Source organism: Phaenicophaeus curvirostris, chromosome 4 (genome assembly GCF_032191515.1).
Source record: "Phaenicophaeus curvirostris isolate KB17595 chromosome 4, BPBGC_Pcur_1.0, whole genome shotgun sequence".
Taxonomy (NCBI): Eukaryota; Metazoa; Chordata; class Aves; order Cuculiformes; family Cuculidae; genus Phaenicophaeus; species Phaenicophaeus curvirostris.
In genome coordinates, this window is record NC_091395.1 from 61,267,400 (window position 1) to 61,294,790 (window position 27,391).

General features: G+C 39.7%; 1 protein-coding gene across 8 annotated transcripts in view; it reads left to right on the forward strand.

Moving 5' to 3' along the window:
- The window catches only part of LCORL (ligand dependent nuclear receptor corepressor like), an 82,053-nt gene that overhangs the window by 13,321 nt on the left and 41,341 nt on the right, over positions 1-27,391 (forward strand). For all 8 annotated transcript variants that reach the window (XM_069856261.1, XM_069856264.1, XM_069856262.1 and 5 more), the window contains exons 2-4: positions 16,660-16,725; positions 24,863-24,942; positions 25,201-25,330. In XM_069856261.1, coding sequence (XP_069712362.1) covers positions 16,660-16,725; positions 24,863-24,942; positions 25,201-25,330 — 276 coding nt within the window. The remainder of the gene's footprint in view (positions 1-16,659; positions 16,726-24,862; positions 24,943-25,200; positions 25,331-27,391) is intronic.

Here is a 27,391-nt window from a genome sequence, read left to right on the forward strand (position 1 = left end):
AAAATCTTTCTATAAATATATAAAAACTAAAAGGAGGACTAGGGAGACCATACAGTCCCTATTGGACACAGAAGGAACAACAGCGACAGGGGATGAGGAAAAGGCTGAGGTACTTAATACCTTCTTTGCCTCAGTCTTTAATTGTAAAGAAAGTTGTTCTGTCTGTGTACAAACCCAGGAGCCAGAGGAGCAAAATGAGGCTCCCATGATCCAAGAGGAGGTGGTCAGAGCCTTGCTAGCCCAGCTAGACACCCACAAGTCTATGGGGCTGGATGGGTTTCATCCAAGGGTATTGAAGGAGCTGGCGGATGTGCTGGCCAAACCCCTTTCCATCATCTTCCAACAGTCCTGGAAGACTGGGGAAGTCCCACTGGACTGGAGGTTGGCTGATGTTGTGCCCATCTACAAGAAGGGTCGCAGGGAGGACCCAGGGAACTACAGGCCTCTCAGTCTGACCTCAGTGCCAGGGAAAGTCATGGAACAGGTGATCTTGAGTGCTATCATGAAGCACATGCAAGAGAACCGGGTGATCAGGCCCAGTCAACATGGGTTCACAAGAGGCAGGTCTTGCCAAACTAACCTGATCGCCTGCTATGACAAAGTGACTCGGCTGCTGAATGAGGGAAAGGCTGTGGATGTGGTCTTCCTGGACTTCAGCAAAGCCTTTGACACAGTTTCTTGCAGCATTCTGCTTGAGAAACTGTCAGCCTCTGGCCTGGACAGGCGCACACTCTCCTGGGTGGAAAACTGGTTGGATGGCCGAGCCCAGAGAGTGGTGGTAAATGGTGTGAAATCCAGCTGGAGGCCAGTGACAAGTGGGGTTCCCCAGGGCTCAGTGCTGGGTCCAGCCCTGTTCAATGTCTTTATCAATGACCTGGATGAAGGCATTTAGTGCACTCTTAGCAAGTTTGCGGACGACACTAAGTTGGGTGGAAGTGTTGATCTGCTGGAGGGTAGAGAAGCTCTGCAAAGGGATCTGGACAGGCTGGACCGCTGGGCTGAGTCCAGTGGCATGAGGTTTAACAAGGCCAAGTGCTGGGTCCTGCACTTGGGGCACAACAACCCTATGCGGTGCTACAGACTGGGAGAAGTCTGGCTGGAAAGCTGCCTGGAGGAGAGGGACCTGGGGGTGTTGGTTGACAGCTGACTGAACATGAGCCAGCAGTGTGCCCAGGTGGCCAAGAAGGCCAATGGCATCTTGGCTTGCATCAGAAACGGCGTGACCAGCAGGTCCAGGGAGGTTATCCTCCCTCTGTACTCGGCACTGGTGAGACCGCTCCTTGAATCCTGTGTTCAGTTCTGGGCCCCTCACCACAAAAAGGATGTTGAGGCTCTGGAGCGAGTCCAGAGAAGAGCAACAAAGCTGGTGAGGGGGCTGGAGAACAAGTCTTACGAGGAGTGGCTGAGAGAGCTGGGGTTGTTTAGCCTGGAGAAGAGGAGGCTGAGGGGAGACCTCATTGCTCTCTACAACTACCTGAAAGGAGGTTGTAGAGAGAAGGATGCTAGCCTCTTCTCCCAAGTGACAGGAGACAGGACAAGAGGGAATGGCCTCAAGTTCCTCCTCCAGGGGAGAGTTAGGCTGGACATTAGGAAAAAATTCTTCACAGAAAGGGTCATTGGGCACTGGCAGAGGCTGCCCAGGGAGGTGGTTGAGTCACCTTCCCTGGAGGGGTTAAGGGACGGGTGGACGAGGTGCTAAGGGGCATGGTTTAGTGTTTGATAGGAACGGTTGGACTCAATGATCCGGTGGGTCTCTTCCAACCTGGTTATTCTATGATTCTATGATTAACTACTTGGCCTGAGGAGTTGAAAATGAAAATGTCTGTAAATCAGGGCATACAAAATTCACAGATAGTATTTAGCTGACTGAAAATAAGCTTGGAAATTATATAGTTCAATGGCTGTTCGGGAAACATGGTTTATAAACTCATTTTTACCATCTTACATAGTTACTTTAGAATTCTGCCACTTGTGTGTTGCACTCTGGTAGGTCAGAGATCTTCTGGTGACATATAGAGAATTTTTCCTCAAGGAAGAGGTTCAGGAGTCTTTGTTTCTAAGCTGTCTTAGTTGAGGTCTTGCCACACCTTTGTCTGTTGATGCCTAAATTTCAGGAATTGATCAGTTAATGGCTTATAGTTGTACTGTGGTCTATCAGGAAATGAGATCACTTGGTCGAAGTAAATTTTACTTTGCAGCTTTTAATGGGTTCTTTACTTGTTTCCAGGTGTTTGCTCCTGCAATTCATATCATCAGATGTGAAATGAAATGTCATGTGTTTATCTTTGATGCCTATATCATGTTCTGTCCTGATGCAATTGGTTGGAATTTTAGATATACTTGTATGCTTCTTTTGTTTGTTGGTAAAACTTATTTGGCAAGTAAAGGTTACTCTTAAGGAAATTATCTAATAGCCTTTCTGCAGGCTGGACCGGGTCTTTCAGCATTGCTTGTTGTTGTTTTCCTCCTTTTTTTTGTCAGATGTGTGCCTGTTTTACAGGCATTCTGCAAATTCTCCTCAGGATTGGCAAAGTTTTGTCTTGAGATGCCAGTTCATGCATCTGTCTGAATTCTTAACTGATGTACATGTCGCAGGCACTTGATATTAGTCTACTGTGGGGCTGTCAGAAAACATAGACTCCCCTTCCTTGTTATCAGATCCTCTTAACTGTCTAATGTTGAGCTGAGAAGTACAAGGTGGGTCTAGAGTTTTGGGCTTTTCCTTTTTCCTTAGGCTTATTACTGTAGTTTATTTTAATGCTTTTTAAACAGCAAGAACAAGCCCCCTCATGATACTGGCCTTCTCTGTTGGAATGCCAAATGTTACACTTTATTGGAGAGAATTTCTTCAGCAAGACCATCAGACCAGTTAAGAGGTATTGGAAAGGAGTTCTATTTCCTGTCTCTGTACATGCATCTACTGACTCCTGAACAAGTATGTTCTCCCCAAAGTAAATGAGATTTAATAAGAAACGCTCCATTTGTAACTTGTGGCAACAGGAATTCTTATCTTGAAATGTTGGAAGTGTCCAGAGTGCTCTCTGAGCTTAGTGCTGATGTGAAGAACTGCACTTTGGCACTTACCCTAGATCAACTTTTGCACACAGTCTTCAGAGGCCGTGGTAGATTACTTGAGTCCTGAATATTTCTGCATTGAGTACTGCACTACTTCACTTTGTGTAGCACAGAGTACTTTCGTAAAACTAGGGTTTCTAGAAAAAATAGAAATGTTTCACTGAGGAATTCACATTAATCTGTTCAGTAATTCTTACAAACATCAGAGTTTTTGAAGAAATATTTGTCTGTAAATTAGTCATGTCTGAATTGTTGTTGGCATTACTCTGGCAAGCACTCTTTGTCCACAGACCTTTAGGGAGTGAACCTCGAATTGAGAGTCATGGATTTGTTATTGAACTGATCAATGGTTTCTGCAGTGACGCTGTGGGAGAAAAAGCAGTGAGAGAAACCCGCTGTAGTGTGTCCCGAGGAAACTTTCTTATTTAGTGTGATGATTTAGGTTATTAAAATCTGTGATCTTATGTGCTGAGTATGCCTCTTAATTGGTGACTTTATGAATACTTGTCCAGTGGTTCAGGCAGGGGTTTTGCTGGCCCAAGCCCAGCTTTATAAGGCCTTTACTTCAGGTTGCCACATATAGTAGCATTTTGAGGGCTGGTACTTCATGCATTTCAAAGTAATTTTTGACACTTTCATATTGTGTGAGATCTTGGCATCTCTTCAGAATCTTCGGAGGAATCAAATTGCTTTGAGGAAACTGATATTAACAGAGCCTCTTAAAGACAGTAGAGTGACTTCTTGTTTGCTTGAGAACTTTTTATTCATTTCCTAGGTAGGAACAACAGATTGCATACCTTTTGTTCACCTTTTCAGTCTCATTCAACCACCAGCATCACAAACTGAGAAGAGCCAGAGCAGCCTCTTCTACTGTTGTCTGCAAGAGTAGCTGCTCCGTAGTGATTTGGATGGTCTATTTGAAGAGTTGTTAACTGTCCTTCATTCTGTGTGGTGCTGTACTTCTCCACTTGGCACTTCATGACCAACTAACCTGATTGTGTAACATACAGAACAATTAGAAGCTGCACACTCCACTTTTTTGTCAGTTTTACATCTGAAGTGGTACTCTGGCATTTTCTCCTCCTTCATTCTCAGCCTTGCAGATTATTAATAAAGGCCGTTCTGCTCTTTGTGTGGGATATGAGTGACCATGACCTATGTGATTAAGAAGTTTAGTACCAGATAAGTAACTTCATATGAAGATTTCCAGAATGATGGAACTGAGATTTATCTGGTTCCTGCAGAAGTTTCCCTCTTGCTGGAAATGCAGAGTGTAATCACACCTTTCTTTTAAGAAATCCTGTTCCTGTGTTCTTGACCTTGCAGTTCAGTTGACTTCCCTAAGTTGTCTGTTGTCTTCCGAATTGTTTCATTAGGAGGGAAAAGTACCCGACTTCACAGATCAGCTCAAAGAACTGAAGCTTCCTGTTTTGCCTGGCTTGAGACTTGGGGGAAGCAATAGGATATGGCTGTCTTGGACTTAACTCACTAGATTGTGAATGGAATAGTAAGATTGGTAAAGATTCTACTCTTTTTTTTTTTCTTCCATTTTAAAATTCATGGTCCTTCTGAAAAGGAAAAAAAAAAACCCAACAAAAAAAAAACTGGATACAACAATGATGGCCATCTTGTGTGTTTGGGTTTTTTATTGTTTTGTTGGTTTATTTTTTTTTTAAACTAGATATTCATAAAAATAAACCTCGTTAAAGGTGAATATACATGGCATAGGCGTTATAAAATATAGAAAGATAAACTTACGACAAACTTAACTGCTAGTTTAAAGGTACATTGCACTCACATCTTAGTAAAGCTGTGGTCTGGCTAGCATTATTGAAAATACTTTTTAAAAAACTGGCTTCAGCATTTGTATCTTCTGAAGTAAATACAGCATGTAAATCTCAGTGCTGAATTCTTCAGAGTTGATAGTTCACTTACTGTGTTACAATTTGGTGTCTAGATACAAGATGCTATTTTGTCCTACAGAATGAAAGGACTATTGTAGCTTCATCAGGTACTCAGTTGATTTCAGGCAACCACTGTATAGGTGTAATCTAGTTGCAGAATTTCAGTCAATTTCAAACTTTTAAGAAGTAATAGAAATAAATAATTGCTGAATACAAGGGTGATGCATCTACTAGGAGATAAGTGACTTTTGTTCATTGTTTCAGAATGGTTAGCACTTTGTGGGGAATAGACAGGTTGTTTGGATGGTGTAGAAATGATAATTGAAAAGAAACCTCCTGAAAATTGCCATGAAACTCTGGCTCCCTTAGGAAATTGCACTTCCTTGGTAAACTTGCTGTCAGGCATCAGTTTCATGGTATGCTCCTGGAGGCTTGCAGCTTCATTAGCTTGCAGTAGGTCCATGGTGTAGTGCAGATTCTTAAGCTTCAGTTTCTCAAAAGCCCATTAGGCTGGGAATGTTTTGAATTAAGTATTTTTTTGGCTCAGTGATCTGGCATTTTCTGGAAACTGTATTTTTCTCAAACAGCTTTCAGCCAGCTCTCCCTTCTTAGTAGTGAGCTTCCTTGATTATTAGGAATCAAAGAACATGAAGTGTGCCAGACTTACTTATTCATTAGTTGACTACTAGACTTTATTCCAGATGCTGGTTAATTGTGTGATACCACATAATAGTAAGCCGGTGTTGTCACATTCATTGTTACAGACTTGCTGTGGACTTGACTTTTCCATGGTGATTTACTGAACATTTGACTAGGCCTTCAAGTAGAAAAGAAACCTTTGTGTGGGAAGGAATCCTAAACTTTTTAGGTAAAATAGCCAAACTTTTCAGTCGTCATTTAAATCTTAAAATCATGGATAACAAGGACATGCTTCAAGCACACTGTCTTCTGAAAGTAACAGCTTACTCTGTTTTAGTCTTGGACATTATTATGCTTGTGTTGTAAAATGGTTACATTGATACCAACTGAGAAAGCCGTGAACATTTCTCCAAGTTGGCTGTTGTCTTTCCCAATGGCCTATTCCCTCTGAATTTTCTTCTCTAAGAATAGAAACTCTAAACTTTTAACCAGCCCAAGTTATCCAGCACAGTTCGGAGAACCAGTTTGTATCTAGATAACTTCTAGTGTCTTGAACAAAGAAAGGTAGCAGGATAAGCTTTGATGTCTGAAAAACACCGATATTTGCACCAATTCCATATCTAACTGGCCCTGTGTGATAGCTGGGATTCCATCATTGTTCAAAAGAAGAAGATTTTTTTAGAGAGAACAGAAATTAAATTCTGGCAACTTTCACTGAAGCCTTTTTCTCTTCCTCTATTCACAGCAGCACAGTCACTTCTGAATTTTTTTTTTATGCCTTCTAAAGTATAGGTAACACATCTCTCAATGTCTTGCTACTATGTTAGTAATTAAATCTAACTTTAATTTTGACAGTGTCTGGAAGCTGCAGTAAAAGGTGTAGTGTGGGCTTTCCCATTTAGAAGCCTACAAGGACCACTTTTTTACTGGCATAAAAGGTTACTTCAGAGTGTAGAAATGCTTCCTTTTTTAGTGAACCTCATTTTTCTTGCTGAGATTTATAAGTACCTGAAAAACAGACCTGCATTGATGTTAATATGCTAATCTCCATCTGTACTTAACCTACAAATCATCTTTTTTTTCTTCTTTTTAATTCCCCTGTTGGCTGCTACCCTTTTCTTTAAAATTGTTGAACAATTGAGAAGGCAGGAGGTTTCCTCCTCTTGTTTTTGCCTCTGAGGTATGACCAATGTCCATCTCTTCCTAGCACCGGAATATTACTCCGTCTTTGTGTTCTGCCAAACCACTTAATGTTATAGCTACTTCTTTTGATGTACACATACTCTTTTTGGAAACTATATTCCATCACTGCCTGCATTGCAGCAAAGCACAGCGTTAGAGAGTTAAAAAAGCAAGGATTTTTATTTTAAGTGAAAAGTAGCCAATTAGAACTGAAGCTGTTTGGTGGTCTCATTTAAACTTTTGGTCATGCTGTGTCTTCTTGGTGGCAGCAGCAGTGTCCTCAATTACATTAATTCGTGGAGTCAAGATTTGCATTAGAGAAGGAGAAGTATCTTTATTAACTATGGTTTGGAATTTGTATTTGAGTATAAATAGAGGATTTCCTCCCTTTCACATTGGAATCTCTGGTATGTTGGTTGCTATTTGCTCTGAATCAATATGGTAAAGAAAGTGAGTGTATTTTAGTTAAATGTTTAGAATTTTCTATTATAAGAATACTTCCAGTGCTATAAGCAAAAACTGGATTCAAGCTAGACAAGATATTCAACAGAAACCCCCTCCCTGCCCTACCCTTATGCAAAATTTGTCTTAAATTATGTCACAAGAATTTTTCTTGCAGAGAAATTAACCATTGTTTTACCTGAGAACCTGGCCAGCATTTTATCAGATAATGAATTTTACTGAAAAGATATTCTGTATTAATATTACAGACAAGAAAAAGGTAACGTATGATTAAAGACTTATTCATTTTTGCTTCTGTTGTCATGCTGAATATTCTGCTCAGCAAGCCTCAGTGATTCAGGACTTTCATCACTTGGTTGATCCTTTTTAAAATTATTATAGCAGATTAGAAAAAATCCAGCTGACCTGTGGAGGGAAGAGAGAGACAGAAGAAACAGACAGAGATGTTAACGTGTAATTTAAGGTGCTATGTTAAATGCTCTATTTTATTGGTATAAAATGTGAAAACAAATATCTTCTCTGTGGACTGTTCTCCTTTAGCAAGTTCAAAGGGAGTTGTTGCTTGTATCTGAATGGTGGGACAAAGGTAACTAGGTTTAACAAAGAAAAGGATTGAGATAACTATTCAGTGCTTTTTAAAATTTTGAATTAGTGCTACAGAAAACTCAGTATGTTTTCTAAATTAGTGAACAGTTTGATGTATCAAAGGAACATGATGATGGCTGAGCAATAAACACCAGTTCTTAGGGGGTCTGAGTTTCTGATGTTTTTTTCCTGTCGCTTGGAAGCAAGAGACTGTTTCTTTATTAGAAGACAAAAAAATTGCAAAACTTTTATAAGCTGATAACCATTTCTCAGGGGAACCAATGACTTGGTGTCAAATATGGTGGGACGCAGTGTACGCGGCACCTGAAAAATGGGGGCATGTACTTTGGGAGGCTGGAAATTCATAAGGTTAGAAACTAAAAGGGGTCTGAATGTCAGGTCCAGGTCCTTTTTTTATGAAAGGGATATCTCTTAAGAAAGTCTTATTATTTCATTGCTTCTTTTAAGTAAGCTTCCTACTTTTGCATTGGTATTTTGAAATATATATTGAAGTACTATTGAGAGAATTTGAAGAGAAGCAGAAGGTCGGTGGATTTTTTTGTGGATTTGGCGTTTGGGGTTTTTTTTGGTTTCGTTTGTTTGGGTTTTAGTTTTTTGTTGTTTTTTTTTTTTTTTGGTTTTTTGGGGGCTTTTTTTGAGAAGCTAAGAGATTTGGTGTTCTGTTTGTGCCTTGTTTGTTTTATAAGGAAAAAAAAAGTATTTCTAATGCTTCATGAAACTGATGAAGTTGAATTCTGCCTGTGGTATAATTGCTTAGATCTAAGATTGTTGATCATTGACCTAGTAATGTAAACCACAAAGCTTCCTTCAGGTATACTTCTGTACTGAGCCAAACTAAATAATGCAGCCATGAAATTGTAGAATGGGGAGAAGTAGAACTGAATTTTGTCACTTACACATAATACTTTTTTGAATAATGGGTGGTTTTTCAGAAGGGATCGTATTTCAGTTGAGTGAAAGAAGACAAAAGGTCAAGGGGAAAAAAAAAATCTTTCAAGTCACTGCACTAGTGTGCAAGAACAAAGCATAATGTTTTTAACTGCTTACATATTTTCACGTACAAGGGGAAATTTTTACTTGTCACGGTGATGTTAGTTACATCAGCTTAGAACTATGTGTTTGTATATTCTGCCTTGATGTGAAGTTACTGCTACTTAAATAAAAGTGTGTGGGGCAAAGGAGGATTGAAGTTAAGGAGGTTTGCTTCTTGTTTAGGGCAATAAACTGGGAAGTGAAAGGCCTGTCTTTTTGTCCTTACTAGTCCATAGTTTCTTTCCAATGCTACTTTAGTTTCTGAGACTCCTCATACAATTTATGCAATAATCCTTGCAGATTAAGAAATACCACCTCAAAATATGGTTTGTATTATTTCAGAATGAGAACAATTTATAGGAAAACTAGATGACCATGTTCCTATGGCCAAAGCAAAATGCAGCAGCAGAAACTGAGCTTCGAGTTGTAAGCAATTCTCTTGTTACAACTAAGTAATGTAACACTAACTACTATTACAGAACACCATAAAATAAAAGAAGGTAGTTTCGTTTTAATGCTGTATCTGGCAGTACTGCGCCCAATCTTATTAAATGTAATCCTATTCTTTAGATTTTCCTAATTACATTTTAAAGACCATTTGTTAAATTTTACAATCCTTTAAGAATTGAAATCGGCAGTTCTTAACCTACTTTCACGTTAGTTCTGATTTTAAATGCAGCATTAATGGGCTAAACTCCATACTGCTTAGAATGTGCGTTTTTTTCCTACTTTAACTTTTCATTCCATTTACTCTGCTTAGAATATTGAATAAACTCAAAAAACAAGGAGACATGACTCTTCCTTGCTTATGCATGTTACTTATCTCTCCTGCTATTAAAAAAAAAAAAAAGATGATGTTAAGGCCTGAGCTTACTTAAGCTAAATAACAAGTGGTTTGGACTTGCACAAAACAAGTTGAACTACCATAATTTGGATGTGATTCTTGGTATAGTAAGCTGCTGTGTGTAATGGAAATTCCTATGATGTTAATTTTTAGGCATGCGGAAGTTGTGAAGATTCTGACATATGATTCTGCTAACTCTGTTAAGTGGGCTAACAAAGGTGTGTATTGTAGAGCTTCAAAATCCACTTTTGCCTGCGGTGCCTCCAGTAGCTGTAGTGCTTTAAGCTAGAAGTCTTATTTCATCATGGTAAAAATACGCATGCGTGCCCTGTCCTTCAAAGCAATGTGCAGCAGTCTTACTCTATGCCCAACTGATGATACGCCTAAGAAGGGAGAAAAACAGAAATTAATTTGCATGCACCTAGTGTTTTCCAAATTCCTTAATATATAGTTAGAATAATATAATCTCTTCTAATGGGTAGCCTTTCAGCATTAAGATGAAACATAGCCGTAAAAATTAGTCAGATGAGCAGTATTGTTAAGCATCTCCATCTTCCATTTAAATTTTGTCTATGTAAGGAACGTTCATCTACCATTTCTGGTATGCATCAAGAGGTGTGAATAAAACAATCTTTATCTTTATGACTTGGAAAAATATCAAATGAAGAAGTGAATTTATGTAGAAATATCTTTACTGAAAGCCTTTTATCTGTTCATTTGCTCATAGCTTCCTAAACTGTAAAAAGCTGCAGCAAAAGGCGGGGGGAGGAAGCAAGTGTAGGTGAAGGTTCTTCCTAGATAGCTTATTGTGAGGAAACTGGTGTCTTGAGGATTTGAACTATAGGGTTTTCTTTCACCAATGTTGTTTTTGTTAGTAATTCAGTGGCTACAGCTTGGTAACTAGTTACATGGATTCCCAGTTTTCCTCCCACTAATGGCTAGGCAACTACCTCAATATGCCCCTGCATCAATTTTAATTCTTGCCTAGCCTTTTGAGGCCTCTCCTTGGGGTTTGGAATTATCGTGCTGTAGCACTGAATAAGAGCAAAGAAAAAGGCATGGTTTTTTCCTTTTACTGAAAAGGATTAAATTTTAGTAAAATGTCTCAAATACAGCTACTAACAAAAAAAAACAAACCAAAAAAAAAACCAAACAAAAAAACCCCCACGTTGTAGCTAAAGCCCTAGTCTTGGATTACTTCTGAAAAGAAACATGTGAATGAGAGGGTGGACACCTACTTGTGTAGGAATGAAGTGTCAAGGGTAAATGGAAATGTATCTGCTTCTAAGAAATTGACTTTCTTTTGAAAAGAACATACAAATACTGGAGTTAATCAGGCTATAAAGGAGAGCAGGGGAATCAAGAAATTTGTAGCTGCAGAGTGGACCAAACCTATCAAAACCACTTTAATATAACCAGCATATATACTACTGTTCTTTTTCCCAGCTGTATAGCAATTACTTGTGTCCCAATGCACTTGTGTGGTGCATTTGAAAGCACTACTTAAATGTCAGCTTCCATTTATTATGTGATATGTGTTCTTTTCAGGCTGTTCTCCAAACACATAGTCATTCAAACAGATTCACAGAAAACATACTTGCAGGGTCAGTTGTGTTCACATGGCGCACGGGGGCAGCTTGAGAAGCTGTTGAGTTGGGATCAGCTGAGGCTAAACTAACTGTTTTCTTTCAAGAACATTATGGAGGTAAAGCTTGTGGGAAAGCAATAGCCAATGTATAACTAAATGTGTTTGAACTCAATTTGTGTTGTAAAATTGTTCATTTACAACCTGTGTCAAAAGTTGATGGAGGGCAACCTTCTATTAAAAGCTCTAAGTCTGTACCTTGTGATTTCCTCTAGGCTTGGTGCAGCTCAGCTCACAATCTACATGTAGGTTACACAGTGGCAGGTACAGCTTAGCTGTTTACTAGTTTCTGGGTGGAAGAGGCCTTCATAATACATAGCCACAATACTGCTAAAGAGTAGATGAAAAATGGCTGTATTTGGTCATGCAGTGAGGAAGAGTCCTCATGTTCCTTGAATACCTCTTAAGTTTGTATAAGGTGCACAAATGAGGAAGCTTCCATGGGATGTATCCATTTAATCATTATTCTGTTTTATTCATAACAAAGAATTTTACAGCCTGTATTCTTTGTACTTGGCAACATACACTTTCTAATGTAGATAAGCTTTTAAGATGTGGCAGGCGCTAAGTAGTTTACAGTGATAAAACCTTACAGAAAACCTAGAACATGGTGTTCTATGAGCATTTGAAGGGTAGTTTCTCTTTAAGAAGACTTTATTCAAAGTGTGCACAACAGTTTAATGACTTGGTTTGGGTTTAATAATCCTGTTTTAATACTCTTTAAAATCTGAATGTAAAATCATTCACAAAGTGATAGTTTCCAAATTGCTCAGTAGTGGTAATTACTTTTACCTTTGTGATTTTTTTTTTTTTTTAACTTTAGGAAGAATTAGTAGGAGAGCTCACTAAAAACCTTGCCATAGGCCTTTGGCCCATTTAAGACAGCTTAGACAAGACAGTACAGCAGTTCTTACTTCTAGCTTCATTGCTACATCCCTCCCAGGGAAGGGATGTAAATCAGTGACTGCTAAACCCAGGGCCATTTTTCAGCTGCTTGAGTTCCTCACTTCTGTTGGGAACTTAAATTCCTTCTCATGGCTTCTGTGGCCAAGATTGCTGTTAACTGTCATGTCACTGGTCAATTATTCCTTAATAATGAGTTGCAAGTCTAGTGAAGTTTCCTGTATTCAGCTTATCCACCATCTCAGTCAGATTTGTCTTCCAGGTACCATACAAATCTCCTGGGCTGCTTGTGAGCGACCAGGTTGCATTTCCATCAGACATTAGCTAATTGGTGGGTTTTTTGTGAGAGCTAAGGCCTCTGATTTTGCAGCATTTTTACTTGGATTTTTTTTGAAGGCTTTTCGCCTACTTACCCTTGACTGAAAAGTCTGTGACAGATGTTCACCATGATGTTCCTCTGTTTAAATCCTAAGCCATGAATTTTCAGTTGTCCTGTAGCCCATTCCACACTAAACTTCCATTAGTTCAAGTTCGTTGCATAAAAGTCTTTGCATGAACTGTCATCCTTGACTTTCTCACTTCTCCTTGCTTAAAAGCTGGTATCCATCCACTGTACTTCTCCAGCTGTGTGAGTTATCTCACCACATCACATGGTCCCAGTGAGATTGCCCTGTGCTCTGATTTCTAATCTGCTGTGTTTGCTTCCTGTGCTGAATGCATTCATATACTGCTGCTTAGGATGTGTCCCTGCTTCTACCGCTTTTTCAGGGAGATAGAAAGATGTTGTGTTGTTATGTTATGTTGTCCCATGCATTTACTTTCTCTCCTATTCTCCCACTTTCTGGGCTTCAGTCCCCACTTCCCCACATAGTCTGAGGCCCTCCTATGGGGCAGGCCTTTTGATGATGATGGGCATTATCAAGTAGATCCTGTCTCTCCAGCACTCTTTCTTGAAGGCTCATAAGACATGAAGAGCTGAAGTCCTTCCTGCAGACATGTAGTAGGATGTTGATCCACAGGATGTGTTTACTGCTGTCAAAGCCTTTGCCATGAATCGACACCTGGTCTCTGGTGTCATTCACCATAGTCCCTGAGCTCCTGTGGTTAGCTTTGATCTGGCGAGGATCATCTTTAGCTGTATCATGGTAGCCATGTAGGTGGACACAAATGGTAATGTTGCTATGGCCAGGTGGGCTATAAGAGTTTCTCTGCAATCTCCCAGGTTTGGACCATGAGCAAGCCACAACAGAGTGTTCAGGACAGCCAGTCTGGCTGCTGTGTAGAAGCTTTCATCTCCGTGGGAGTCTGCAGTTACTGCAGTCACCCATTGCTTCCTTTTAGTGACAGTGCTGTGACCCATAGTTCAGGCCTAGATGCCAAACCTGATGGGAGTGGAAGTTGCTACTTCTCCCCTCTTTCCTGGGCTATGTGTTTTTCTGGTACCCGAATAGCTACTGATGGAATAAGAGAGCCCCCTTCCTGTTGCTGGAGGGCACAGCTTCCAGCTTCCCTTGTCATGGGTCTTCATCCTATCCAAGTGAGGAAAGCAATAGCTTCTGTAGAGGGTATTTAATGTGGGGAAAAGAACTGTTCACAGCTTTGTTCAGGAAAGCAAACTATGGGAACTTTTAACTGGGTTAAGAGACTAGCTGTATCATAAATTCCTGCTTTGGAAGACTGTTAGAGAAGCTGATTTGGATCATGAAGGGTATCGGGTAATGAAGAAAGCTGATAATTACTGGAGGTAAAGGGTGTTTGACAGATTGGGCCATTGCAAGTTAATAGACCCAGCTGTGTTTCTATTCAGTTTGGAGCTGGAAAGTGTCAGGGCTGAAATAACGCTAGCTTTGAAAGGTAGTTTGTAATCCAAGTAGTTCTTAATCAAGGAGGCAATTGGCCACCCAGATACATGAAAAATTCTGTAAAATTAATTTAGATTTGTTTTTTTATTGGTGAATGACAATAGTTAAAAACAAAGCGTATTTCTAACTGGTATCTGTAGGCTTTTCAGGTTCTGAAGAGTTCCAAAACTACTACTACCATTTGCTTATGCATACTATCTCATGAAGTGAAACAAAGGTTTGTTGAAATGTCTGCATTCATGTGGTTGCATTGTATGAAACAGTGCTAGCAGGTTTCCATCAGCAGCTGTGGAAGAAATAAAATGTACCTTCCTGGTCAGGCTAAATTAAAATTGTATGAATCAATGAAAAGCAGCAGCAGAACTTTGTAGAAAACAGTGCAATGTGGAAGTGGTACCCATCTATTCTGACAAGACATTAGAATAAGGACTGGAAAAACATTCTCTGTATATTGTTAAGTTGTACAAGTAACCTTTCCTTTAAGAGAAAGGATCTGGTATGCAAATGTTAGGAAGCAAATAATAGAATCATAGAATGCTTTGGGTTAGAAGGAACCTTGAAGATCATATAGTTACAACCTTCCCCCAGCCCCCAACCCCACCACCGTGGACAGGGACACCTCTCACTACACACCACCCTTCTCAAGGCCTTGTTGTGGCTCCATGGGGAAGTTCTGGGCAGACTTAGAAGCAAAGCATCACTTTGGATGGGTGGGATGGAACTAAGTTGGGTGAACTAGCAGAGAAGAGGGTTGGTGTGTCCCTTCTTCTGAAAAAAATCTCCATGGTGTACTAATTGCCGTCTTTAATCCAAGCTGTATGGAACTCTGTTTGGAAATTGCATCCTTCCATAAAAATTGCCCATGGTTTTGCACAGGCAGGAGCAAGCAGTAGGGCAAGCAATCTGTGTAATTCCAAAAGTAAAGGCAGGAACAAGTAACAAACACCCTCCTCGCCTGGAACAGGGGAGAGGGTAGGTTTTGGGTGCTGACTGGAATGGTCAGCAAGCTTCCTATTGTTTAATTTGGGACGTTGTAAAAAAATGGGAGTTAGGGTTTGTTCTTTTGGAATAAGTACAACTGTATGCAAGAGAAGTCATCATGTCCTTACCCAGTGATAGTAATATGCAAGTATCTAAGTGCTGACTGGTTGCTGAGCTAAAGTGGCTTGCAGTTTATAGTATTAAAGATAATAATAAGACACACAGTCTGTTATATTTCCAGTCTATTTTGTTTGGGGAGTTGCTATCTTAACTTCAGACTGCTTCATCTCTCTTGCTTTTTCTTATCCATAACTCTCTGAAGAACTGGGAATTTATGCAATGCTATGTGTTTTTATATTACATTGAATATAAGAGTTGGTGGATAATGTTCTAAGACAATTTTTAGTGTCTGCTTGGGCCTTGGATATTTGCTTTCTAGTTTTTGTAGATTGTGTTTGAAAAAGTGTATACGTGTGTATATATATATGTGTGTATTTATATTTGAGAGGACAGTGTTTTTTGTCACTTAAATTGTGTTCTTGCATAGGAATTTATTGCAAAGAAAAGTGGAAAATTAAAATAGTAAATACATTCATAGTTCAAATCATATATTCATAGCAAGTATAATTATAGTAAATTTAGTTCAGTAATATAGACATAATTCATATTAAAATTATAGAATAATACAAAATTGAAAGGTAAGTTTTAATAAAATGTACCTGTCAAGCTGACATCTCCTCTGTATTAAGATAGTTTCACCTGTCTATGTTAGAGTTTTAATATATTGTTTAACGTGATACTTAAGACATGGTACATATTCTTCCTTATATGAGTGTAGATACAGTCTAAACCAAGAAGTAACTGTCCTTTTTTGAGAGAGCAGTATGTTGTTGCCTTACAGGCTATCACAGCTGATAAGCAAATTTCATGATGCTAAATGTTCTTTGTGGATGGTAGCTAATTGTTTCCTGAACACATTGGTATCTTTAATGTGGTGTGAAGATAAACTAATCTTGCAAAGTACTACAAAATAGCTACATCTTCGTATCCAAGACCTGTCTATATTAAAGAATGAAAACCATAAAATAATCTTTTTTTTATGCTTTTAGAAATACTATCCTACTCAGATTGTATAGTTTCAGGTTATCATAAATGAGAAGTTACTGATTTTGAAGGTTTCCCTCCATTCTAATTCTCAATGTAATAGAGAGACTGCTTCACTTGTGTAGAGCTATGAGGCTAATCCTCCCACCTTTAAGATTCTGTGGTAGTTATTTTAAGTCTAATGAGGTTGTTGGGGCATGGCTTAGTAGGCTGATTGTGTGCAGATGGCAGTTGCCTTATTTTTATCTTCTAATTCTGTTGAATAGTAGTAGAGTGGAAAGAGTAAATACGTGCATGATAAATGTAACAGTTTTTTAAATTGCTATCAGAAATTGAGAATGCTCGTTGCCAGAGTTCTTGAAATTGCTTTCTTTTAAGAAACTTTTGATTTACTGTTCTTAATGTTTCTTTTGTCTCCAGGTTTTGAAAGTATTTTAGAAGGGCTTTATGGACCAAGGCTACGAAGAGACCTCAGTTTATTTGAAGGTAAATAAGCCAGTTTTTAGTGTAATTACCTTAATTTATTAGTTTCTCTTTTAGTTAAAGGTAGTTTAAAGTATGTATTGGATCCTAAAAAGGATGTTTTCAATTGTTTCTTTCTTGTGTTTATTTCACTGTGTTCTTGTGAATACTGTGCATTGGTAAAATGTAGGTAAAACAAATTTTGGATTAGCTAAGCTTTCCTGAAAAGCTCCTATGAGAATAGAATAGTGCATTCAATAGTATTTTCTGGAATAGTGCATCTCCTACTTCATTTTTTTGGACAACTTTTAGAAAGGGAAGAAAGGATGCTTCCTATTGACATTAATTAAGAAAAGGAAGCTAATGAATGCAAGTTTGATTGTCTGGTAGTGGTCAAGAAAACTTATGCTTTTTTTTTTAATGCATCTTTATATATATGAAATAAATTTTATATATATGAAGTAAGAGTGTATCTATAAGAAGTATTTAAGTGTGTGTGTATATATATATAAACAAATATATTTTCTGTTACCCTTAAGATTTAACCTTATTCCAAATGGACTTGGTTTTGCTGGAAGAGTTGCCAGTAACACCTGAGGCTCTAGCTAGTTAAGTTTTGAAATGATTTATCAGTCTTTAACAAAAGCAGAGGAGGAAAATGCAGCTTTGAAATGTTGAAAGAAGTGTTCTGTCGAGTTAATTTTCACAGCTTTAGAAAAAAAAATTCTGTTATTGAACCTTCAAAATGTTCCATTTAATTTCTTAATTTATTTTCTGATAGTGTAATTTGTAAAGCATGTAACTTACACTGCAAGTATATGAGGCAGAGTGGCATATATTAAAATAGGTTTGGAAGGATTGCTTTAACTTCGTTACGTTTTTTTTTTTTCTCTTCATATTGTGCAAATTTCTTGGCCTGTATCATACGCAAGGCGCTACTTTCAAGGGAAAGTGGAAGAACTGAAATACTGCTGTACTAATGTTTTAAGAATATTTTTTTGTCACTAAAACATCTCTAAGCACACCTCTAGTTAGCCTTAAAAACATGTAAGAAATGATTAAATTTGGGTTAAAGCTTATGTTCATGAGTAGTACTTGCATCTGCTGTGCACTGTATCTTCTGGTTATAATTCCAGTGAGTCGTTATGTTTTCTGGTGACCTGTTTTAAGATCTGCTAGTTCCGTTGCCTGCAGAGGATCTTCGATATTTGATGTGACTTTGTCCTGCAAGTTAAATCCATGTTTATCTAAAATGTAAAGGTTTTTTGGTTTTTTTTTTGTTTGGTTGTTTGGTTTTTTTTACAATTTGCAGTAATGTCTGTTAATAATGTGTTTGACACATCTGTAAAACTGATTTTTACTTTTGGAGCTACTGCAGAAGAGGTAGTGGTACATTGGAACGGGTACTATTTTTTGTTTTGTTTTTATAGATAGAGCATCAGTAACTTCAGTAATCCTGTTTGAAATTGCCGTGTTTGTATGGAGGATACAAGGTTATTTCTAATTTGAGGACTGAATTGCATTATAATCACAGAATAACCAGGTTGGAAGAGACCCACCGGATCATCGAGTCCAACCGTTCCTATCAAACACTAAACCATATCCCTCAGCACCTCATCCACCATTGCCTTAAACACCTCCAGGGAAGGGGACTCAACCACCTCCCTGGGCAGCCTGTTCCAGTGCCCAATGACCCTTTCTGTAAAGAATTTTTTCCTAACGTCTAGCCTAAACCTCCCCTGGCGGAGCTTGAGGCCATTCCCTCTTGTCCTGTCCCCTGTCACAGAACTCTTGAGTAAAATTTCCACTGTTGTAACTTAAGTGCCACTTTGCATTTTACAGACAGTGAAATTAGGACACAAAGTAAATAATTTGTGTTCATTAACAAAATACACAGTTGGTGGAATTGGAACCCAAGTTTTTAGACTCTTCGCAACATGCCTAAATAGATGCATATTGTAAGGTGTCCGTCTTTCTCATCATAACCACTGAATCAGTGCTGTCAATATGAGTCATTGTGCCTCATTAGTAAGAGTGTGCATATTTCTTTGAACAAACCTCAAGAATTCATATGGCTTTCTTATCTAGAAGTGTGTAAGAATCAATTGAAATAAATACTGCCGTGCTACAATAGCTTTTTTCCTCTTATATTTTTGGGTTTATGTATTATTTCTAACATTAAAGAAAACAGTAATGTGAATTAAATGTGAGTGTGTTAATTTATATATTTCCTCCTCAGTTCTGTGTTGTATTGTGTTCTGCCGAAGTTGGTTGAGAGAATAGTAGATCAAAACAACCAATTTAAACCGTAAAAGGTACTCTTCAGTTTTACTAGTGGGTTTTTTACTTTTCAAAGAAAATATCTTTTAAACCTCAAATTATCTTGCTTAGAAGCCAAACTAATTAAACTGAAACAGCCACCCATAACAACAATCTGAAGATAGCAAGATTTTCTTAGATATCTTGAAATTCCTATTTTATGTATATGTAGGACTTGTATTGGGCTTGCTAAAATGGGTCTCATCACTTCTATTCATTTAGCACCAAGGGTTTGTGGTTTTTTCCCTGACTACTTTCACAGTGCAGCTTCTTGTTGTGAAGGTGTCAAGTTCTATATCTTGGCTTCTGACCTTTGTCATGTGCTCCAGACTTCTTGTGTCATTGAATTGTTAGGGCTTTCTAATCCGTTGCTTATACTCATTTTCAGCTAAATAGAATCACATGAAAGTTGCTATGCTTTACATTCTGCGTATGGATATTTAGCTGGGCTTTAGAAAGCTTTTCCTCTAATCATCTGATACGTGTGTATTTTCTTTGTGTTCTTTGCTGGGGTTCTGGTTTCGTATGGACAGAGGAAAAAGTGTCTTGTGGGAGAAAAGCGACTCTTGTATCATTCTTTCTCTGTCGGAGAAAAAAAGAAAATCTCTTTTTATGTAATGAAGGGCGTATTTGCATGTGCGTTTTATTTTTCTTTAGATTATTCTGGAATATCAATTCATATATAAAGTAACAGGATGGAAAATTCTATTGGAAACACAAATCTCTGATGTCATTCAAATTGTATGAAATTAAAAAGATGAAGGAACACAAACACCTCAGATATTCTAATGTACTTATGAGGAAGCAGTGGTGCCATTTAAAAAAAGGAAAGAGTAATTTGTTCAGAATTGTGACAAATAGCTGGAAACTTTATAGAGAAATTATAGTAATGCAGAAAATAGTGGAAAGTAAGGGTTGGATTTCTGAAGCTATCTCATATTTAGATTTAATAGACAATTGGCTCACATTTAAGAGATAAAAATGGAATCTGGTTCATACTACACATGTTGGTATTTGTTTAATTCAGCATGACTTCTTGGGAAATATGGTTGGGGGAAACAAAGATGTGAAAGGCTTAAAAAAAGGGTAGTAGTTTTTGTCAAAGCTCACTGTTTTTTTCTTAAAAATGGAAATGAGTTTAACAGCTTTGTACTAAACTACTTTGGTTTCAAGTAATCTGTACCATGCTTAGTATTAAAATGCTCTTTGCACGGTCTTAACAGCTTTTTCTTGTGGGCTGGCGAATGTTGTAGATTGTCAGTAAATCTTTCATCAACTGACCCCGAGCAAGATAAAATGTGGAGGGAAGATGATCATGATCCTAAACTGAATGCAGCTAAGAGAAAGCTTATTCTAATTAAAGTGCCATCTGTGCCCCCGATCTTTTTGAGAGTACAGTTGTCTATGTGTACTTAAAAACTAATAATGGTCTCAGTATTCCTGTGGTGGTGACCTGAGACAGTTGAATGCCTGGCATTTGACATATTTGGTATACACCTGCTATCTGATGGCAGTTTTCTTTAGCTCACTGGCATGCCTAATGAGTTATGTTGTACGCAGTTTATACTTCTTTGAATAAATTTAGCATTATGTGGAACTGATGTTTCTCAAGGTTTGCTTTTTTTGACGACACACAAGGATTGCCCTCTAGTTAGACTTTTAACAGTGGAACTTTAGGATTCCAAGGCAGAAGGTAATTTCTCTGAAAATATAACTGTTCTTTGAGTTATGTGCAGAACTCCAGCATTCATAAGCAGAATTTATTGTGGTTGCAAGGAAGACTATGAAAATGTAAATTTGCTCCAAAAGAATAGTGTAGGATTTTTTTGCCTGTGGATTGCACCCCTTGAAGTATTTAACATGTTATTAATACAGAATAATAACTCCTTTCAGGTAGTTATAGAGAGCAATGAGGTCTCCCCTCAGCCTCCTCTTCTCCAGGCTAAACAACCCCAGCTCTCTCAGCCGCTCCTCATAAGGCCTGTTCTCCAGCCCCTTCACCAGCTTTTTTGCTCTTCTCTGGACTCGCTCCAGAGCCTCAACATCCTTCTTGTGGTGAGGGGCCCAGAACTGAACACAGGATTCGAGGAGCGGTCTCACCAGTGCAGAATACAGAGGGAGAATAACCTCCCTGGACCTGCTGGTCACGCCGTTTCTGATGCAAGCCAAGATGCCATTGGCCTTCTTGGCCACCTGGGCACACTGCTGGCTCATGTTCAGTCAGCTGTCAACCAACACGCCCAGGTCCCTCTCCTCCAGGCAGCTTTCTAGACAGACTTCTCCTAGTCTGGAGCACTGCATAGGGTTGTTGTGCCCCAAGTGCAGGACCCAGCACTTGGCCTTGTTAAACCTCATGCCACTGGACTCAGCCCAGTGGTCCAGCCTGTTCAGATCCCTTTGCAGAGCCTCCCTACCCTCCAGCGTGTCAACACTTCCACCCAGCTTAGTGTCGTCTGCAAACTTGCTAAGAGTGCACTAAATGCCTTCATCCAGGTCATTGATAAAGACATTGAACAGGGCTGGACCCAGCACTGAGCCCTGGGGAACCCCACTTGTCACTGGCCTCCAGCTGGATTTCACACCATTTACCACACCACTCTCTGGGCTCGGCCATCCAACCAGTTTTCCACCCAGGAGAGTGTGCGCCTGTCCAGGCCAGAGGCTGACAGTTTCTCAAGCAGAATGCTGCAAGAAACTGTGTCAAAGGCTCTGCTGAAGTCCAGGAAGACCACATCCACAGCCTTTCCCTCATTCAGCAGCCGAGTCACTTTGTCATAGCAGGCGATCAGGTTAGTTTGGCAAGACCTGCCTCTTGTGAACCCATGTTGACTGGGCCTGATCACCCGGTTCTCTTGCATGTGCTTCATGATAGCACTCAAGATCACCTGTTCCATGACTTTCCCTGGCACTGAGGTCAGACTGAGAGGCCTGTAGTTCCCTGGGTCCTCCCTGCGACCCTTCTTGTAGATGGGCACAACATCAGCCAACCTCCAGTCCAGTGGGACTTCCCCAGTCTTCCAGGACTGTTGGAAGATGATGGAAAGGGGTTTGGCCAGCACATCTGCCAGCTCCTTCAATACCCTTGGGTGAATCCCATCCAGCCCCATAGACTTGTGGGTGTCTAGCTGGGCTAGCAAGGCTCTGACCACCTCCTCTTGGATCATGGGAGCCTCATTTTGCTCCTCTGGCTCCTGGGTTTGTACACAGACAGAACAACTTTCTTTACAATTAAAGACTGAGGCAAAGAAGGCATTAAGTACCTCAGCCTTTTCCTCATCCCCTGTCGCTGTTGTTCCTTCTGTGTCCAATAGGGACTGTATGGTCTCCCTAGTCCTCCTTCTAGATTTTATATATTTATGGAAAGATTTTTTGTTATCTTTCACAGACTTGGCCAATCTGATTTCTAGTTGAGCCTTAGCCCTTCTGATTTTTTTCTCTACACAATCTCACTTCCCTCCTGTAGTCCACCCAAGAGGCCTGTCCCCTCTTCCAGAGCCCATGAACATTTCTCTTCTTCTTGATATCACTCAAGATCTCTCTGTTCAACCAAGCTGGCTTTCTCCCCTGCTGGCTTCTTTTCTGGAACATGGGGACTGCTTTCTCCTGAGCTGCTAGGATTTCCTTTTTGAAGAGCTCCCAGCCCTCATGGGCTCCCTTGCCCTTAAGTACCGTCTCCCATGAGACTTTGCCAACCAGCCTTCTGAAGAGTCCAAAGTCTGCCCTCCGGAACTTAAGTGCTACTGTCCTGCTAACCACCCTCTTCACTTCACCTAGAACAGGAAACCCTATCATCTCATGATCCTTTTGTCCTAGGTGTCCACCTACTGCCACATCCCCCACAAGGCCTTCTCTGTTCACAAACAGCAGGTCCAGGAGGGCACCTTCCCTTGTTGGTTCATTCACCAGCTGTGCAAGGAAGTTGTCTTCCACGCACTCCAGGAACCTCCTAGACTGCTTCCTTTCTGTTCTATTGTACTTCCAGCAGATATCAGGAAGATTGAAGTCTCCCACAAGAACATGAGGCATTGATCTAGCTGTTTTTAGAAGAGCTCATCAGCTGCTTCTCCTTGGCTGGGTGGTCTGTAACAGACTCCAGTCACAAAATCTACCTTCTTATGGGCTCCTCTGATTTTAACCCACAGGCACTCAATCTCCTCGTCGCCACAATCCATCTCAATGGTGTCCAAGTCCTCCCTTACAAAGAGGGCTACCCCACCTCCTCTCCTACCCTTCCTATCCCACCTGAAGAGTTTGTACCCCACCACAGCTGCACTCCAGTTATATCAGTCATCCCACCACGTTTCCGTGATGGCAACGACATCATAGGCTCCTTGCCCTACGACAGCTTCCAGCTCTTCCTTCTTATTCCCCATGCTGCATGCATTGGTGTAAATGCACTTCAGTTGAGCTGAGGAGCCTTCAGCCCTCTTAGAGGGAACAGAGTTCGTTCCCAATTGCCTGGTAACTGGAGTAGCTAGCACCAGAGTGCCCGAATCTCCCTTAGCACCCCCCAGGTGTGTTCTCCCCCACTTTCTGTGTGGTGATGTACTGGTGATCCTCACCAGCACACCCTCTCCGAATCACCAGTGCCCCACATCCAGGCTCGCTCCTGTCTAGCCTGGTCTCAACCCCCTCCCCCTTCACATCTAGTTTAAAGCTCGATTTATGAGCTTAGCTAGGCTTTTAGCAAGGGCTTTAGCCCCCCTAGGAGACACACGTGTCCCATCCTTAGTAACAAAGCCTGGGGGTGCGTGAGCCACCCCATGATCAAAGAAGCCGAAGCCCCTCTCCTCACACCAGGCTCGGAGCCAGGCATTAATCGAATTCTTCTTCCTGACTTCCAGCTCCTCTCTGTTTAGCCTTGGGATGGAGCAGAATACTATCTGAGCCCCAGAGCCCTCCATCATTTTCCCAATGGCCCTGAAGTCTTTCTTGATGGCTTTGGTCTTTCTGTTTACTAGATCATCATTACCAGTTTGGACTGCTATCAGAGGATAGTAGTCTGTCTCGTGGACCAGGGAAGGAAGTTTTCTAGCTACCTCCTTCACTGATGCCCCCAGTAAGCAGCAGACCTCTCTGTGGAGCGGGTCCGATCTGCAAATGGGTCCCTCCGTTCCTTTTAGGAGGGAGTCCCCTCCTCTTCTTCTTGATGGAGGATGTTTTTATCTTTTTCTGAGGATGGTGCAGCCTAGGGAGGGATTCTGGGCTGTGGGAGCCATCATCCTCATCCTCAGGGCTGGATTCCACCTGCAGCACCTGGTACTTGTTCGCCAGGGGGATCTGGGGCTTTGCTGTCTGGTTGAGGGGAGCAGGTTTCCTTCGTCTGGCAGGAACTTGCTGCCATAAACACAGCAAGTTATTTTGAAATTTTCTGAATAAATCAGGTGCTACCGAAGAGGAAAGGGTTTTGGTTTACCTGTAGTGATGGTATAAAATAAGTTAAAATATTGTATGTACAATGCATGTAGCTCAAATGAAATGAGTAGTCTGTATCATAATTCATAGCTTAGTTTGCTACAAGTTTTCGTGGTTTTGTTAAAAGGAATGACTGCAATCTAGAGCTTTGTTTACAGTATTCAGGTGCCTCTGAATATATAATCAGTTGAAATACACAAGTTCGATTTTCCTTTTAAGAAAGGTGCCCTCTGCTATTGAAGGCTGAACTATGTCAGCCAGACAAGGCTGGAAATATGTAAAGAATTGAATACTACTGGCTACATTGTACCAATAAGTGCATATTAGGTTATGATGGAATTTATTTAAGAGAATTGTAGGATGCGTTTTGTTTTCAAAATCCATTTTTACTTGTTTAAAACATCTAGCTTTTTTTTCTTCTTTTAAGACTGTGAGCCAGAAGAGCTAACTGACTGGTCTATGGATGAGAAATGTTCCTTTTGTAATTTACACAAAGAAACAGTCAGTGTAAGTATGAACACAACATTGAGCTTGATTCCCCAACTTCTTGGTATAAAAGTAAGAATTGGACAGTTGAATTTTGCAAATGGGTTAATACTTCATTTTGACTCAAGGTAGTTTGGCTATGAGATAGTGTGAGGTGGTTTGGCTTTATAGTAAATACCTTTTCAGTGTTGCTTTTTCACTTTGTAGCTCAATAATTTAATTGTATACTACAAGTAGACTAACTTATAAAAGTCGTTAAAATCTTCATGTGTTTTCTAGGATCGTGCATCAGTTATTGGTTCTTCACAGTCAACGCCTACAGAGGAACTGTCATCTCAGGGCCAGTCCAACACTGATAAGATTGAATGCCAAGCAGAAAACTATCTAAATGCACTCTTTCGAAAGAAAGGTAATAAAAGCATGTCTCTTTTATACTGAGATATGACTCAAATCTAGGACAATCAAATTATTTAGGGTTGGGTTTGGTTTCTGAAGTAGTTTTATTTATCTGCTGAATGCTGTTTGTTGTTTTGATTTTCCTCATTTACTTATTTGAATCACCAAATGAAGTACTACTCTTAATTTCCGTTGGCTGCTAGTCCTATCGCATTGTGTGTTGTTCTCTTGAATGTCTGTTGTTTTGTTTGGGTTTTTTTTGGTCTTCCTTCTTTTTAATCTGAGCTGCTACTTTGTTTTCGTGTCAACTTCAGATGCCGTTCTCTGGAATTTTAAGCATTTAAAATTTTTTGTTCCTGTACTTACTTTTCTAGTTCTCAGCAAGAAGACCATTTTAGGTGAGAGAATGTGTCTTGCAGATTACAAAATAGGACTTGGGATCTTCTCACACAAAAGCTGCTGCTTTAGATACATCCAAGTCAGAGGTTGAAAATTCTTGTCAAAATATAGCATTTAGTAGTAACTTGTTAAGTCTGTAACTTCCCCACCACCAGCTTTGGCACTCAGTAAGTTATAGCAGTACGTGAGTGACTGACGAGTTGGCTCAGTTCATGTAGGTTACTTATCTGTTCACTGGCAACAGCAGCAAAAATACTCATTTTCTTCCTTAAGTTTCTGTGTAAGGAATGTGAATGCAGCTCTATTCAATAACTTCAACTTTCACAGGTTTTTCTGGGATTTAGTAGGTGTACTTGGGTGTCAAAATAGCAGTGTGACTAGGGTGACAGCCCTCTCTTTTTAAACAAAGAATCAGACACATTCTCTTCCTTCATGTAGGTGGGAGAAAAAAGCCAGTTATTTCTCTCCCCTTTACCTTGCTGTAGCAGTAAGAGATTATTATGCCCTTGAACCTGGGGTGCATGTAATTTTTTTCTATACTGGTAATCAGCCTATTCAGCCTGTGTTTGGCTTAGGGCTTTAAAGAACTTTGAATAGAGTGCAAGAGTATTTTCGATCCATCTTTCCTTGGCTTTCTTTAAAAGCAACTATTTTCCATTTGAAATAAAAAGTTCAGAAAAGTTGCAACCTCATTGCTTTCAAAATTTAATGTATTGTCATCACAGGCAGAGTTGCATGGCATCTCCTTAAGGCAGGTATTTTAATTCCTTCAAATTTCTACCTTCTCAGATGTTGCATTTGTCTTGTGGTACAGAGTTTTTAAACTACTTTATGTTTCTGCTGGAGACAGTGTCTTTTGATCCTCCGTGAGAGGAACTTTTATCATGGGAGAGGTGAAATTTGTCATGATCTTACCTTACCAAAGTGAATGACTTGGTGAAGTTTTTCACAAAAAACATTTGTCTTCTAGCGTCTTCCTTGGGTTTTTTGATCTTCCAGATCAATAATGCTAGGTTAAAAAGGTTTTGTCTGTTGAAAAACAAAGTGTTTTCCAATTGCCTTTGTGATTCTCTGAGGAACTTTTGTATTCTGGGGTAAGTGATACTTTGCTGAAGAGTTTTCTAAGAATATTGCTTCAGTTCAGGTTCCAGCAAAGTCTCTTAAGTTGTTCAAACCGTGGGAAGTGAAAAGGTAAAAAACCTTTGTATCTGCAAAGGGCATATAAAACCTATTCATGAGGTATTTAAGAGGAGGATGAAGATTCTTACTAGGGAAATCCCAAGTTTGCTTTCTGAATTTTTTGTAGGTTTTTGAAATCGGTTATGAACTTAGGGAAAAAGGAATAAAATTATTTCAAGTATTTGTTTAGCTAAGGAGCAGTTCTTATACTTGGGGCTAAAATAGCTGCCCTTTCATTGTCAGAAAAAAAAAAGGTAGAAATGTTGATTGGCTGTCTTTTTAAAATTGAATTAACACTTATTTGACTTATCTGGATACGGCTGGAGTTTTTGAATTTGCAGACTTTTTTGGGGGTATGTATTTGGATTTTTTTAACATCAAGAAACTAGTTTAGAAGATATCAAAACATGCAGCCATATTATAGCATTATCTACCTGCAGGCATTCATAGATGAGGATTTCTCTATAGACAAATCAAAGATCCATAAGTGCTCCAA